The sequence below is a fragment of the Sparus aurata genome, chromosome 1, assembly GCF_900880675.1.
Source record: "Sparus aurata chromosome 1, fSpaAur1.1, whole genome shotgun sequence".
NCBI classification, from domain to species: Eukaryota; Metazoa; Chordata; class Actinopteri; order Spariformes; family Sparidae; genus Sparus; species Sparus aurata.
This window is the reverse complement of record NC_044187.1, coordinates 14743356-14760417: the sequence shown is the minus strand read 5'-3', so window position 1 is coordinate 14760417 and position 17062 is coordinate 14743356. Positions and strand designations below refer to the sequence as shown.

The window sequence follows — 17062 nt, the reverse complement described above, 5'->3', positions numbered from 1 at the left end:
GAATAAATACTGAATGGGTTCATTTAGTGGATACCAACCTGTTCATTTAAAGTGCAGGCTTTTGGTCTGCTGCAGAGTGGACAACACTAAGGCAGACTACGACAGTATTAACTGGTAAAAGCTTTATTAACAATCATGTGCAAACCTGACACTGACAGTTACACAAAGTAGGCTACACCGTGGCTTCATCAAGCAGGTGTACACAAAAAGCTTATAATGTTTGACATTTTGGGGAAAAATGTGTATTAGCTTCCTTGCAGAGAGATAAATGGGGAGGTTAATTCCACTTTTGAATCTGTGCTGTAAACAGAGCGGCACCACGTCCTTGTACCTGAACAGCCACAACACTAAAAGCACTGACAGGTGAAGTGATTAACATTGATCATCTTGTTACAATGCAATGTTCCCCTGGGAAACCTTGGGTTCTGTCATTCATGTGGAAGCCACTGTGCACACACCACCAACCGAAATACTGATGCAGACCGGGAACACTGTCCTGCTGGGTTGGCACTGCCATTGGGGAGTGACGTAACCAGGAGCTCGTTTACGCATCTGTGGGATGTGCAGGAACCAATCCTATCCATGGAGACCCCAACCCCCAACCCACAAGACCTGAAGGCCAATGTCCCAATGCCACACACCACAGCAATAGGTGTGTTAGACCTTTGTCGTACCCAACCTTCGTCGTCACGTTGTTAAAGTCATGAATCGGTCGTAGTTTGGTTAGGCACCAAAATGACTTGCTTAGGTTTAGGAAAAGTTCATGGTTTGGGTTAAATGAAACTGTCAACAGCCACATTTTTCTTTGACTTATCACTCTGGAGTAAATACTGATTGCCTAGTGTCATGGCTGTAATCTAGACTGGCATTTTAACCGCAAAAATGAAGAATGAATTATGGCACAAAGGAAGCCAGTCCACCATTGCACAACAGAAACAGGAAGAGCCATTGCTTTTTTCCTGGTCGCTAACCCCAGATAACGGTGGAACAACTGGGATAACTGTGGAAACTCTAGACTGCCAAAGAAAAGAGAAACCAGCTGATGAATGAGGTACATTTAATTTAATTTAATTTAATTTAATTTGTCACAAGAAAATTAATAAACTAATTCATTTGATTCTATACAACTAATTTAGGAGATTATTTGTGATTGGATATCTGAGTGGTAAAGTTTCAAGCTTTGAAGGGAGAATGGCTGAAAAGTTTAAAACAGTGGAATAAACCCACACTGTCAGATTTGATAAATCCAAAGTATCTGACCCGGCTTTATGGTCCAAGGTTGAACATGACTCTGACACCACTCAGCCTTAAATAATAAAGCCAGGCTGTTAGAGGTTTCAGGCTCTGGCAACTGTGGATTTTACAGCCCAGCTGTGTTGGATCTGGTCAGGAAAGTGCTCCACTCTTTCTTTGGCAGCCTCTCATTGAGTCAAACACATTAAGGCCTTTTCCTTTGTCACGGTACTCTCTGTTACCAGCCTCCTCTCTATGAGCAACAGATCACACCTCTCCCTGCAACTGATTCTGTTTCTTAAAGTGTCTAAGTTTATATTGAGGTCATGGCTCATAGCAGGGCAGGTCTTTAAAATAGCCTGGTGTCTCTTAATGTTTTGCTGCAGGTAATGTGATGTGCACTGGAGCCTTTGTTTGCTTCGCCCTGAACAGACAAGGAATAGCTAGATGTTGTTTAATTGTCAAATATTGTTGACCCCCTTAACAGACGACAGTCCATTTACTTGAAGAAAAATAGCAATGTATTAATGAAAGACATTCCATTACAAGTGAAAGACAAGCAAAAAAAACCCTAATGGTTGAAGTTATTCCCCAGTGAACTTCTTTAGTAAGTTTTACCATTAATGTTGGTGTGTTGAGTATTATCTGTTCTATTATTTCCAATGTTTCACACACAAACATAATAAAGGTCCAAAATGATGTGAAATTGGATGTTTTTAATCGAAGAAAGTAAATAGAATCGAATAGAATTTCTTTATTGATCCCAGACTGGGAAATTATTTCCAAAATTAATTATATCCAGAATTTTTTCTTTTAAACCCCTCACGGAATGTGTGCACTCAAGAATTCCCTAAACCTGTTGAAAACACCGAAACTGATCAACTAAAAAAGTGACTATAATGTCATTAGGTGTTCTAAACTTTTATTTGAACATCTGTTTCTGTACAGATCCTTTTGTCAAACAGCCTTTGGCACTTTTACTGCTGTTGCCTGGCACAGGACTGACACACCTTTATGAAAACTAGCACCGAGCTGAGAGCCCATTTCCAATGGAAATACAAGTCAAGTGGATAACAAGGTTTTACTCATAGCTACTGTAAAAAGCCCTTTAAGTTGCCTTAATTTCTCACAAACAATGTGTACAGAAAGGGATGGGTTATTCCAAAACAAAAAAAACATTATAACTGCTTAGAATGCTTGGAAGAAAATGGTTTAGTCCAAATCTAGGGCAGCTACAGACCTAATACTAAACTAGGAATAAATGGAAATAGGAATGAACAATGGCCTGTTTTGTTTGGAAAAACGACATTTTAAAGAGGAAGAGGAGAGTGGAGGGGCAATGAGAAGGGAGACCACTTTACAAAGCAGAACCGACATCTGAACCTGTGTCAGCAGGTTTGTGTGCTGATGAAGAGCATGTGAACAAAAAACTGATTATCTAGGACTCCCAGGATCAGTGAAACAATATAAAAAAAATCCTAAAGATCAATAAGGCATCGCATTATTCAGAAAGCTAAGAGAAAAGTTTTTGCAACAGGGTTATTTCTTTTCACAGTAGTACAATCGCTGTGTAAGCCTCTGCAATGTTATTGTGATAATCAAACATAAAATCATTTTACAGATAGATTTTCTTTATAGATAGCTTATACTTAAATAATGGTGTGTTTACATCTTTACAAAACAGAGTTCTGCTATGCACTTTAATTTCTTATGATCTTATGATTTCATGATGGACTAATATGGACACATGTGCAGACACACATGTAATCTGTATGTACTGTCTAGAGCTTGAATTCAGCTCTGTATGCTACTGCTGTAATATGTTTTGTCAAAGGTCATAACAAAAGAAAAAAAGAGAAGAAAAGAAAAAAGTAATTTGCAAAAGACAAGAAAAGATCAGAATGAAGATTTTATACTGTGGGTAATGGGGGCGGGACTTGATAAGCTTTGGCTTCTCCCGCTTTTCCCTTTCGGCCATGTGTGTTGTATTATTTGAACAATGATGAAATGTGATGCTTATGAATTGACATGTCCGAAACAAACAACATAAATAAATATGATTGATATTTAAATCTGTGTTTTTTTTTTTTTTAAACTAACTGGAAAATATCATACCAATAATGACATTGGTATTCATTATTTTTCAGCCCTGTGTAGTGTTTGCAGTAGAGCCTGGTCAATATTGTTTTAGTAGTTTATACTAATCCAGTTCTCAGTTAGGTTTAGTGTTTCAGTGCACTCAGACAATCAAGTTTGTTGTTAAACTGAATTATATCTGGCCTCTGTTATATGCACATCTTTGTCACATGTGTTTGAGGGATCATTGTAAAAATGTGCGTTGATGTGTATATTCTGTGTGTAAAAGAATATCGGCTCCAAATATTAGCATCGACATTGCACCAAAGCTTCAGTACTGGTTGGGCTCTAGTTTGCAGATCTTGCTTTCATGCTGCATACAGACCTCGAAACTTTGATAATAAAGTAGGCAACCGGTGAGTCACCTGAATGGTGAAGTAACTGAAGGCCACAGTAAAAAAACTGAGTGAGACTCAGATCTCATCTCATGTTGATTATTGCAGGAGGACAGTTGCAGAAAAATGTTGAGTGACTTTACTAAGAAAAAATCAATCTCAAACAATAAAAGTGAAGCTGACAAGAAATGGTTTTGAAAAGTGAAGGGGACATGCCTCCCCACATTCACAGATGACAACCTCAGTCATGGGAATTAATTGAATTAAATGATATTGATATTCTACTTGAACTAAACTTTGTCTTTGTTTCACATAATTTGTGAACAAGAAATTTCAATGTCACCTGTTCTGTTTGCGACCTGCATGTCTTACTGGACAAATCAACAAATGGTTGTCATGCACAGGTAGCAAACAAATTACTCAGCTTGTTTGTCCAATTATCTCTGCATCAGCCTGCACACCCTCCTGCAAACAAAGGAGATGTGCCTCCTTGGAAGAGGGATTAATATGAAGACATTCGGCACGGATCATATCAGAAGGTTTATTTACACAATTCTTTTTGGGTGTGTGACCTGTTTCTGACGTTCTTAAGCTTTGTCTTGAGGGGTTATTAACCTTGCACTTGTCTTGTATATTTTAAATTGAATGTTTACATGCTGATTATAGTTGGTCTTTTCTTAATTCATATTCATGAAGACAAGTGTGAAGGGAAGATTTACACACTTCTTGCTCAACAAGTGAGTGAAGTGAAGCTTCAGTCACAGTTTGCCATCTGTGGGCAACATTTCCCTGAGTGTTAAGAAGGACTATCATTTATTTGTAATTATGGTTTAGTGCTTGTTAATACATGTTTTTAGGTATCTGTTGAAGTATAACAGATACACTAAACATGTAGTAGTGTGACAATGAAATGAAAAATACTTGGTATTCTTATTGATCGGTTACTGGGAAAACTGGCACTGTGCTCGGCTGTCAGCATGTGTGAGCTGCTTGATTAGCATTGAGTTAAAAACACTAATTAACACTCTGTTCTTCTGTCTTTGTGCTTCAGGTTTGTAGTTTTTCTTCTTCACAACAAGTTGACACTTCATCTGGTGAAACCTCATTGTGGTTGTTGTTGTGTCTTGTCCTGTAACTGTGTTTCATATACTGTATTATCAATTTTAACCTGCAAAGAGAGTACAGATGTAAACTTTGCATTGCTGACTCTGGTACAGCTGTCAAGTAAACAAATCAATAAATAATCTATTCTTCATCATGTCGTTTTGTTCTGATTAATGCATTAAGTCATTTCTCTTGGCAATAGACAAAGTAAAAGGATGTTCAACTTAATCTGAAATGTGTGTGTTCAGAGATATGTAGTTATTTGAGAATGCAACATATGGCACATGTATAAGGCTGGGTATTGATCATCAATACTGTTTCAGCTTCGATTGATTTATATGTCTGCGGCACCAAAATATCAAGCACGTTCCAGAACCAATAGCTGGCAACAAATGTAAGTAAACCTGACCAGTATATCGGTTGGCCAGTATGCTCAATAGATATTGATCTATCACAGAAATAATGTTTTTGTTTTTAAGAAACACAGCACAGAAAATTATGCTCGGGGTGATTTATAATTACTAAATATTGAGTTTACTGTTTCAGTTCACTGACAATGAAATGTATTGTTTCATTTCTATCGTGGACATTTGACAACTTTTCACATCATCAGTTACTCCGTGAGTCTCATCCCTATCTAATATCAAAACACTTTCAACAACAACCAGTTCACATGTTCTCAAATCATGACCGGGCTTTCAAAGGTTGCACCCGCAGACAATCAGCGGAAATCAGTCCACTTTTCCACTTCACCAAGAAACTAATTGATGATTTCATTGGTTACACAGTTGCAGAAGAGCTCTGGGACCTCAGCAGGGAAATGAAAAACATTAATCTTGTCCAGAGGTGTCCAACACTTAAAGGGGCACTACGTAGTTTTGGAGGAGAAATTCAAAGTCAGAGTCTTAATATTTACAGTGTTAATGAGGTAATAACTTAAACTCAGAAATATGTATTATACAAGAAAAGAAGTTGTTCTCAGAGGAAATAAGGTCCCCAGAACGCTGTTTGAAGCTAAATTATAGCTCAGTCATGTTTTTGAAATTTGGTAGAAATTAGTGCTGAATACAGTCACCTTATCCCTGACAATGCATTCTTTGTGTATTTGAATTTGGTCAACTAATCTAAACTATATTGAACTAAACTGTGTCTACCCCTTCATATTCCATCCCATACCAATTCTGCAGGACAAATCAGATCTCAAAGAAGCTTCCTTTTAAAGATAGAAGTCAGGATTATTTCAAAATCCTGTCATAAAATGATATTTAATTTTTCTTGAAAATAAATAACAACACAGGATGTGTTATACTTAAGGGTCAGTTTGTTTATTTAGTGTAGTAATTCATGAAAAACAAAGAGTTTGTTTATTCAGGAATTTAAAAAAAAGAAGGATACACACCCTCTGAACTACACAGTGCACCTTTAATAAGCCATTAACTCCACACAATCCCAGGCCTCCATCACCACCCCTCCACTGAGCAGCAGGGAGGACTCCTTTCAGGCTGGACAGGCAGCCTCTTACCTGGATGTGGCATCGTTATTGTGTCGTTGGCACCACTGGAGCCCACATTGTATATGACAACTGCAGAAGCGTTGTGGGTTTCGACGTTGTGGATCTTCTCTCGGAACGTGCAGTTCCCCGCAGCCACCAGCGCCACCCAGGCGGTGTTGGGAGACGCGGGGGGGAACCTGACGCTCGGGTCGCACGCCTGTCTGTCCTGCGGGAGGGTCGGCACCAGCACCAGACCTCTGGCTTCTCTCTTGGGCGAGTGCTCTCCGTAGCGACCGCACTCGGTTTTCTCCGTCCTGACCTCCGACGTGACGGGGTCCAGGTAGGTGATGTTGACGAACGCCGTGTACCACTCCTCTTTCTCCGCCACCGTGAAGTCCAGACACAGCAGGTGGACGAAGCAGAACGACAGAAGCCACGTCGAGAGAGCCAGACTGCGGCAAGCTCGGATGAGGGACGGTGCCATCGTTGATTGTGTCCGCTGGCTTCGGGGATGGATGAGGAGCTCCGGGTCTCCTCCTCCTCCTCCACCTCCTCCTGCTCCTCCTCACTGGGGAGCTCAGACCACCACGTCCCTCTTTTTACAGGAGCAAACGTCCAGCTTGCATAATAACATTAAGCAGAGCCAGATAGCTGCATCCCTCCACAGACGTGGTGTCCTGAAAGTGAGTGTCCACACACCACCACCTGCAGGAGGAGACGACGCCGTGTGTTGTTGTTGGCTGCGTCCAGCCCTCGCTCCGGATTGGCTCGCCGCTCATCCGCACTGTGACCGGGGCGTGGACAAGTTGCCCGAGACGGCCCCGTGACGTGTGGAGGAGCTAAACCAGGCTAAAAGCATGAAGACTGCTGGATAACATATACATTATTGATATATACATATACATTGTTATTGATTACTGGATATGATACATTGACAAACTATAGAAAATGCTGGATTACTTTTGGGTTTGTGTTTTCTGGTTGTAAATATGGAGCCTGGAGGAGGGTGTCACATGATGTATTAGACTTTCACTGGAGTTTAGTCATAGCAAATCTATTAATTGCTAAAGTCATTTAAGTCATTAAAAGTAATTTTGATGCATCAAAATATAATAAAATACATAATTAAAAGGTGAAATACACACTTGAAGAAAATCTTAAGACCAGCGGGGCAAAATTACATTATTATTGTAGTACTGGCATTTCACGGTTGTGGATTGTAACCAGGTTGTAAGTAGAGCTTCAAAAATACAAAAAGAAGAAACAGGAGCAAGAGACAGAAAATAAAGAGTGTATGTAAGAAACTGGCCACCTGACAAAACTATACTCCAAACAAATAGGAGGTAGTATATAACCGAGCCGTGCTGATTTGCTTTTTGCCTTTTGCTACTTTGGTAGTGGTGATTCTTGGATAGTACCACAGGGATCAGAACAAGTGGGTCGCTGGTTTCAGACACACCTTCAAGCAGGTAGCCCAGGTGTGGTGGAAATGCAAAATCCCAGCATAACAGCTAAATGCAACTAACTGTAGCTGCCCTTAGCTCAGTTAGCCGTGCAGCTAGTGGTTCAGACTGAGCTTGAGAGGACCAAGGGGAGTTTTGGTGTTTACGGCACTAGCACAGGAGCTTTGGACCGAGCGTGGAGGGAATAGCTGGTTAGTATGCTAACACCAGTGGATATATCTGCAACACAATAGAATAGAAATCATAATGTTGCTACTTCAATTTATTCACATTCTGTGATCATTTTAGCTGCAACTCCAACATATTGTCCCTTGAAATGCTCATTATATTGTCACTATGTAGTTTTGGAAAAATACATTTAAACTCAGAATTCCAACATTCACAATATTAATGAGTTAGTAATAAAAACTTAGAAATATTTGCTTTTCCATAACTCAATAAACAAGTTGTCCTCTGATTAAACGAGGTGCCCTGAACAGTGTTTGAAGCTAGAAAGGTGGCAGGGTCTGCCAAACATAAGCAAACATAACATAATGAAGTTGTGTTGTCCGTTAAAGGGGCACTATGTAGTTTTAGGGGAGAAATTTTAATAAGAAGAGGAAGATCTTCATTGACTGTTTTTTTTAATGCCCGAATAAACTAAATAAACAAACTCCCTTTGGTTTCGTGACTGAATCAACATGTGGCAGACCCACCTTTTTAGCTTCAAACTGTGTTCTGGGGACCTAATTTTTGCTCTGAGAACATATTATTTATTAAATTATGGAAATAGTAAATATTAGTTTTAATAATAAATAATAGTTTGTATTACTAACTCATTAATATTGTGATTATTACAATTGTGTAATTCTTTTTCCAAAACTACATTGTGCCCCTTTCACTATGACAATTCCTTTTAAGCACAACCTTATTGTTTTGTTTCTGTAAATTACATGGTATTATATGGTAAGCGCAAAAGTTTATTTATGTATCTATTTATTGCACTTGTGGAGCACCGCTGCAGAAGTAGGAACCAAATAGCACGGCTTTGTGTTTCAGCCGACCGAGTTTACATACCGGACCTAGAGGAAGTCGGGCTTATCATCATTTCGGTAAAACAAAAATTGCCAATCAAACTCGTATTTATTGAATGACACGTAGATATAACGTTCAGCAGCAGTAATTATACTGCTAGCCTACCTACATATTATATGTGAACGGCTTTAACTTTAAGTTACTTTAATTAAGCTAACATGTGACTCTTCGTGGCAGCTTCCCAACTGTCACCGCGGGCTGATCAGACAGACAACGTTCACTAAAACGTTACAAACCGGTAAAAATGTGTCGTTTAATCACCGTTTTCGTAAAACGTCACATGTGTTACCTATCTAGCATTACTTTACCGGCACGAGTCTACGCGTCATTATCGATTATGAAAGTCGAATAAAAGACTTAAAGTAAGAGTCCAAATTGTCCTCCGTTAGCTCGATTGCTCTTAGACAGACTAGCTAACCCATCCACGTCTACTGCAGCCGTTAATGTTTTGTGTTTTCGCAGCTAACTCGACGTCAAACTAGCCGTTAGCTCTGTGGACGGCGGCCCTGTCGAAGAAGAAATGCCCAAAAAGAAAACCGGCGCCCGTAAAAAGGCTGAGAGCCGTAAGGAGCGAGAGAAACAGAGTCGAGCCAACCGGGATCATGTGGAGGTGGCCAAACACCCCTGCAACGTTACCATGGTGCGTAATAAAACACTAATACACAAGCGTCCAATAGTCGCACACTGTAAGCACTGTGTCTAACATTTTGACTTTCTTGTCTTCTGTTTTGTAGGAGTGTGAAAAATGTCAGAGGTAAGTGACAGTGTGGCATCAGATACGAATAACTCAGATGTTTACGGAGACTGTAACTGGTCATAAATATATGTTTCTCTTTGTAATGTCACCTGGTAGAAAACAGAAGAACAGAGCTTTCTGCTACTTCTGCAACTCAGTGCAGAAGCTGCCCATCTGCGCTCAGTGTGGTGAGTACACTGCACTGTTACCTTATGCGTCATTAAATATGTTTTTATCATGAAATCATCTAACAAACCCTACAGGGTGTTAGGTCATCCCTTGAACCCTTGCCAGCGTCCCAAGCCACTTGTCAGTTTTTCAGCCCGACCCAAAGCGTCCCTACTGTGAGGACATAAATCTCTAAAATAGATCACTAATATATACAACTTTAGTAATTCTAAAAAAAAAAACTGATCAGTGTAGTAGTAATAGTTGCTACTTAAACGGGAGAACATTTTCAGCCATGGATTAGGCGCCTTACTGGGTATTTACTGGATGTGTCAATGACACTCGACAGCCTTAAAAAGAAAAAGGGGAGGATTTCAAAACCAAAGCAGGGATCTGGCGGTTAGAGACTTTGTTGAACTGCGTTCTGGTGACTTCAAAATAAATACAAATAACCAAACAATACGCACACAGACTTCCCTGAGTGGCCTGCTACGAAGTAGACAGAAGTCTCACAGCTCCCGAACATTTTTCTTTTATATAAACACATATTTGTGTACTTCCAAACTGTATTCTGTATTGAATTCGACAGCACAACATACAGCCGTATTTCACACAAGAAAGAACACAGGAAAGTAAAACGGTGTGGCATTAACTCGGCTGCAAGGATTCACAAGATGGCGCTGGAGAAGCCTCCCACTTCACAAGTGTTGAGCTGTGAGCTACGGTTATCTCGCCAAGAGTGTCTGGCATATTTTCAAGCTGAAATTAACACCTTTTGTAAAGATCTGAGCAGAGATTTATTTAAGGTCTTTGGACGGAGACCATTCACAAAGCCATAATAAATACACTGCAACTTTATTTTCTCAGAAAGCAATGTTAAATAATTTGCCCCTGTAGCATGTATAAACTTGCATGTAATTTAATCACTTTTTATCAATTCATTCATTCACTGATGTTTGAGAGAGTCTGTGCACTCACTGACTGGCAAAAATTCGAAATTGCTAAGTTCACGCCAGTTTCATTTTAAAATTTCTGCAAGAAACAGGAAGGCGCAGCAGAACAGCAGGCTGTACAGTGCCAGAAACGGGTTGTGTTAGCTGTTAAAGCTGTTAAAGCTGTTAAAACTAGTCCGAAATTGGTGGAAATACAGGAGAATTGTGACCCGAGAAGAAACCAGGAGAGGGCAGTGAAAAAAAACGAGAGTTGGCTCGTATGGTGTCACCCAGTGCAACACTGTAGTAACTGATGGATTTATTTTTTTAAACCAAAATGGAGATCTATGGCCCAGAGGAGTAAGATACAGGTATATCAGAATTTGGCCGCACAAAAAGAAAACATCCATTGCAAAGCTGAGATAACCTTACCGACTTCATCATGGAGTTATTTTCTCAAACTTAAAGTGGAAATAGACAAAGACAACTGGATCTCTTCTGTAGTAGTTGCAGCTACCATCAACACACGATAAATTGTGAGTTTATTCGCTCATTTCGTTATTCATTTTAGTCTCTAATTGAAAACAAGCATAAAGAAACATCCTGTGGACTGTTGTGAGAAATCCGCCGTGAATCCTTCACAAAGAAATCCACCATCCAGCAGCATTAAACAACTTAACAAATTGTCTACAGGCTTGTATAAACAATCCAAAAAGAGACCGGCATGGTCTAATTTTTCACGTCACGTTACAATCTACTCACTCATGGCCAATAAAAAAGTGTGTAATACATGTTAATTGCTACAAATTTAAACTATGTAATGTTTCACACTTGTGTTGTCAGGCAAAACCAAATGCATGAAGTCATCAGATTGTGTGATCAAGCATCCTGGGATCCACACCACTGGAATGGCCATGGTGGTAAGTTAGGATGTATACAGCCACACGGCAAGAACGGTTGTTTGTGCGGCGACCCATGTTGACCTATCAAACCTAGTGGAAGCATTTGGTTGTTGCAGGGATGTACAATATACATAGAAGTAATTAGTTGAAGTCTTAAATTATAATTAGTAATTATGTGTTTGGTTGTTTTAGTTCAAGCGTGCATTTATTCAGTCTTTATGTTTTTATTGTGTATTTTTTGTAATCCATGTAATATCCCGTAAAATTCCTTTTACGGGACAAAGTAAAAATCGCCTTGACCTTAAGCCGGCAAACTGCCTGTCCTGCAGTATCATACTGATTCAGACATCAAAGCAAGATTGTCCAGGTAATTTGCACAGACAGCAACGCCCAGGAAGTTGTGAAATCTGTGCAAACAGCACTGGGCAGTAATGTCCAAACAAACATGCATTGAGCACTTCATCGCGAGAACAAATACCAGATATCCCTCTAATGTCACGCTGCCATGGCGTACCTTGTCCACATGTTGCAATATCTTGCACTCTGAACTTCATATAAATGACCATAAATGACATGACCTTATCAGATGGTGCTGTAATTGTGTATAATAGTTTCCCAGAATTATTATATAAACTGATAACAGCATGCACGTGATGAATGTACCCATTACTCAGTGTTCAGTGAGTACTACCTACTAAATAACAAACGCATGTAGCAGGTTTTCCAATAAACAGCAATTTATTTATTTATGGTCATTTCTTTTTTTCTGCCTTCACGTGAGAAAAATAAATCTGAGCAAAGTCTTTGTTTTAACCTTGTCATTGTCTTCCACTAGGGGGCAGTATGTGACTTCTGCGAAGCGTGGGTGTGCCACGGCAGGAAATGTCTGAGCACTCACGCCTGTGCGTGTCCCCTGACGGATGCAGACTGCATTGAGTGTGAGCGCAGCGTGTGGGATCATGGTAGGTTTTATCAAAATTCACCCAGGCATGTCAGAGTCACACCAAAGATCACCACTGACTGTTTAAACTTCCTGAGTAGGAGGCCGAATCTTCCGCTGCTCGTTTTGTCAAAACTTCTTGTGTGAGGATGATCAGTTTGAGCACCAGGCAAGCTGCCAAGTCCTTCAGGCAGAAACATACAAATGTGAGTCATTCGCTTTTGCTTTCACAATGTAATTTCTGTGGTTGATAGAGAAAGCGGAGTGTATCTTATCTGTTCCAGAGAATAATATCTGGAGGGTATGTGTGCAGAGGTGCGAACGTGATTTTGTTTTGCCTTTGCCTCCCATTTTAGGTGTTTCCTGTAATAGACTGGGGCAACACTCCTGCCTGCGCTGTAAGGTGAGGAGAAAATCAATCTTTACTCACGTCACATTGAAGGGTCCGAGTCACTATAAACACGACTATCTGCTCCTTAGGGTGCACTGAGCATGTTCATGTAAAGCAACACCCATCTTATCGGCTCACATCACAAATTGTTTGGACAACAAAGAAGAACAACCCACATCTCCTCACTGGAGTCAAATGAAAATCTCCCTCTGACTTGCTGCTGCTTTTAGCTTTCTCCACAACAGGAAATATCCCTGGCATGCAGTAAACAAACCAATTGAAACTAAATGAAAATAGAAAATGTTCCACTTACAGCACGAAGAGTGATCCAGTCAAAGTGACCTCTCAAAATGAAGTCAAAGCTGCTGCCAGGGCACCATACCCCCCCACCCCATCAGTGGGTTAGAGTTGGGTCATATCCTTGGAAAAAGAACAGTTAGCACATTTTACCTTTAATCTACAAAGTGCACGTGTAGTTGAAATGACTAAGCTGCTTGTGATTGTATTAATCTATAAAGCATTTTTACTGATATAGTACATGTAATTCTAGATAAATTCAGAGTGTTTTACACAAAGTGTATACAACAAGAAGGATGGAATAAAGAATAAAAAGATAATAAAAAAGGCAGCAACAAAAAAAAGAAAAGGTAGAAAATCTACCAAACCCTCGACCACACCGCAGATATGACACTGACACTTTGAACAAGTCCATTAGAAATGCATTCTAAAACCTAAACTGCCAATGTTTACTAAAACCTGTATTTCTCAGCCTCTTGAACAGACAGAAACTTGAAATAAAAAAACACTTGAGATCTTAAAGGTGCATTATGCAGTTTTGAGGAAAAAGATTTAAATCAGAAAAGAGAGAGACTGTCATTCAATTATTATTTTTTTATGCCCAAACAAATTAAATAAACAAACTCTGTTTGCTGTCCAAGACTGAATAAACAAACTGACATTAAAGGACAACACAATTTCATACTGTTTTTAATTTGTCTATATGTGGCGGACCCTGCCACCTTTCTAGCTTCAAACGTAGTTCTGGGGACCTTTATGCTTATCTGAGAACAGCTTGTTTATTGAGTTATGAAAAACACAAATATTTCTGAGTTTGTCTTATTACCTCATTTATATTGTAAATATTGAAATTCTGACTTTGAATTTATCCTCAAAAGAAAACCACATAGTGCCTCTTTAACACTTTAAGACTTTAATTGTAAAATATTGCCTTTGCTCTAATGTCCATTAATGAATCACGATGCATTTCTTCTTCAAAATCGGGATACTTTGAAAAACAGAAATAAAACTGATTTGTTAATCCCTTTTTGAAGTATACTCAACTGAAAACAAAACAAAGACAATATTGTAATGTTTTACATCATCAGAAAAAAACACTTTGTTAAACAGTTTTTTAGTAAACACAGTTCGCTTGCAAATGCTTGCATCTGTTTTCACTGACTTTGTACACAAACCTTTTCGGAATTGTGGTTGTACTCGGGAGATATCCTCCAGCAAGGACACACATTTTGTACAAAAAAAATTAGACTCCCGCTGAACTTTAGTGTGCATTTCAACACCGAAAAAGGACAATGGAGTTTGATCCCATTGTTTACCCTGGGAGAAGAGGAATGAAAACAGCCGGAGTCTTAGCCTTGAACCCTTCCTTTTGAGGAAACTTGAACTTTAATTTTTGTCCCACCAAAGAAAAGAACAAGGTCAAGAAAGAAACTAAAACTTTATTACCTGAGTCCTAACTGTTGCATACGTACAGCTAATGCAAGCTTTCTAAGAAAACAGTTTGGTTGTCACAGAGACATAAAATGAAAGAAGAAATGGTCTGAAGAGCTTTATCACACTGTACAGGAGGAGAACAGAGAGCTGTAAATCCTTAACAGGGCCAGTGAGAGGCTCTGTACTTAATGCCAGAGAAAAGGAAGACTCGATGATGAATGAACTCAAACAAGCCTGAACAGTCACTGGGTTTCACTCTCATATTTCAAACCAAAATAAAGCTATACATCAAGCTAATGTGTGTCCTGTTAACCGCTCATCTGTGTCCTCTCAGGCCTGTTACTGCGACGACCACGCCAAGAGCAAGGTCTTCAAACAGGAGAAAGGAAAAAGTCCACCCTGCCCAAAGTGTGGTCATGAGACCCAGGAGACCAAAGACCTCAGCATGTCCAGTGAGTCTCACACACAAAACTGCTCAAACTGCGTGATGGCTTTGTTTCCAGTAAACCTGCCTATTTGGAGGAAGTTGCAACAGCCTTGACTTGAAAAACGAAACAGAAAGAGTCTGAAACAACATTTTCGAGAAATGAGCTTTTCATTTCCCATAAAATGTTTATCGAGCTAATTTCTCTTCTATTGTCTGCGGCTCCTGTATTTCCTCACTCAGCTGTTATTGAACTCAACCTGACAAGATATTGTGATATCAACACGACTTCTCGACAAAAAAGAGGTGCTTCTGATTAAAAGGCACCTAGAACCATATCTCAGTTGAATTCAAATACAACATTGCAGTATAGCATGGTTACCTATAGTAGGTCTAATGAGCTTGAAGGGCTAATTCTTGACCGCAGAAATAGTAATTTGACAAAACATTTAGATGTCCACGTTCCACTCCAAGATCTCTCCTTCAGTGTTATCACAGAGATGACCTCTCTCAGACCCCATGTTCTCATTTGACTGTTATCTTTGGACTTGTAGGCATCTAAGAGTGACAAACAGGGCGAGAGAGAGACAATAGCTCTGCTCTGCCTGAAGAGCTTTGTTGAAAAGTACAGTTTGGAAACGTGTGAAAAAATCACATGAATGTACAATGAGCTGCTGGGTTAAAACTCGGCTGTGATTTGCATGTTACCATTAAATCGCATCATCCAGACCGGGAAACATGGACGTTCCCTGTCAAACTTGCATCATACCTAATTTTCTGGTCCTTGAACAGTTTTTCTCAGTGAGTCGTTGCTTGACTACTTTCGAATGCCAGAGCCAAGTGTGTGCTAGGAAGCATCTGTTTTCCTAAAAATAAGCACTCGTAACACGTGGTCTTTAAAATAAACCCAGACAAAGTGATTAACAGTTACGGCTGTTCTGAAGTTACTACAGACATCAAAGAAAGGAAACAGCCCTTCTGCTGCACACTCAATCCTTCTTATCTTCTTCTCATAAATTGAGCCAGTTTCTCTTTAATCCAAACAAAGATGGCTGCTATAAATGATGTATTTTTTCAACATGAAACGAGGTTTAAAAGGTTTTATTGGCTTATTATTTTTTGTCTTAATATTATTTTATGTTTTCATGCAAAATAATGTGTTTTATATTGTTTTCATGTCATAAAAAAAACAAGCAAGAAGTTGTGCCAGTTCCAGCTACCAGAGAAGGAACATGGATATTTTTTTTGTCATGCAGCATATAGAGTTGTTCTTTTTTATCATGAGTGTTCACAACAGCAGTATCTGAGTATTTTTCCAATCAGCAGGTATTTTTCAGGAAAACAGTTTTCAGTGATTAAACGTCACACCTTTGCTTTCTGCAGCTCGCACATTGAAATTCGGCCGCCAGGCTGGTGCTGATGACGATTACGACGACTACGACGACGGAGCGTCGGGGTACGATTCTTACTGGAAGAACTTAGCAGCTGGAGGCCAGGACCGGCAGGACAACTATGGAGAGGACGATGATGACGAGGACGATGAGGATGATGAGGAGGAGGAGGATGATGAGGAGGAGGAGGAAGAAGAGGAAGATGATGATGACGAGGAGGAAGAAGAAGGCAAAGTGGAAAAGGCTGCCGATACCATGGCTGGTCTCAAACTGGACGGGACCGCCTGAGCTTAGACAGAGACTGGAGCAGGCTGACAGGCAGAGGAGGGTCGCATAGATTCTCAGCAGGTGTCGAGTTGTTACAGGTCGGGGGACGAACGAAAGAAGAATTGAAGCATATAGTTAGTATAACCACAGCTGGATATCCATATTGGTGCCAATACAATTCTGAATATCAACTTTTTCTAACAGCTCACTCTGAGGAATAGAAAGAGTGTGGACAGAGGAAGATAACATCTCTCACTACAGCAGTTCCACAATACATAAATTACATATAAGCAAAATATTGATATGCAGAGTTTGAATTAATAAAGTTCCTGTCCCAAACGTT

At 39.7% G+C, this 17062-nt stretch overlaps 2 protein-coding genes across 4 annotated transcripts in view; one reads left to right on the top strand and one right to left on the bottom strand.

Moving 5' to 3' along the window:
* rnf150a (ring finger protein 150a) overlaps positions 1-7188 on the bottom strand; it is a 23575-nt gene extending 16387 nt beyond the window's left edge. The window contains exon 1 of the mRNA XM_030416199.1: positions 6331-7188. Coding sequence (XP_030272059.1) covers positions 6331-6784 — 454 coding nt within the window. The 5' untranslated portion in view covers positions 6785-7188. The remainder of the gene's footprint in view (positions 1-6330) is intronic.
* Positions 6511-17062, top strand: znf330 (zinc finger protein 330). 3 transcript variants are annotated; one of them, XM_030416224.1, is made up of 10 exons: positions 6511-6640; positions 9300-9477; positions 9572-9591; positions 9691-9761; positions 11517-11593; positions 12411-12537; positions 12617-12721; positions 12872-12918; positions 14972-15089; positions 16445-17062. In XM_030416224.1, the coding sequence occupies exons 2-10, from the start codon at positions 9358-9360 to the stop codon at positions 16738-16740; spliced, it is 981 nt and encodes a 326-aa protein (XP_030272084.1). In that variant the 5' UTR covers positions 6511-6640; positions 9300-9357; the 3' UTR covers positions 16741-17062. The 3 variants fall into 3 exon arrangements, with proteins under 3 accessions (XP_030272084.1, XP_030272070.1, XP_030272076.1); XM_030416210.1 differs by lacking the exon at positions 6511-6640 and adding an exon at positions 8750-8854; XM_030416216.1 differs by lacking the exon at positions 6511-6640 and adding an exon at positions 8792-9199.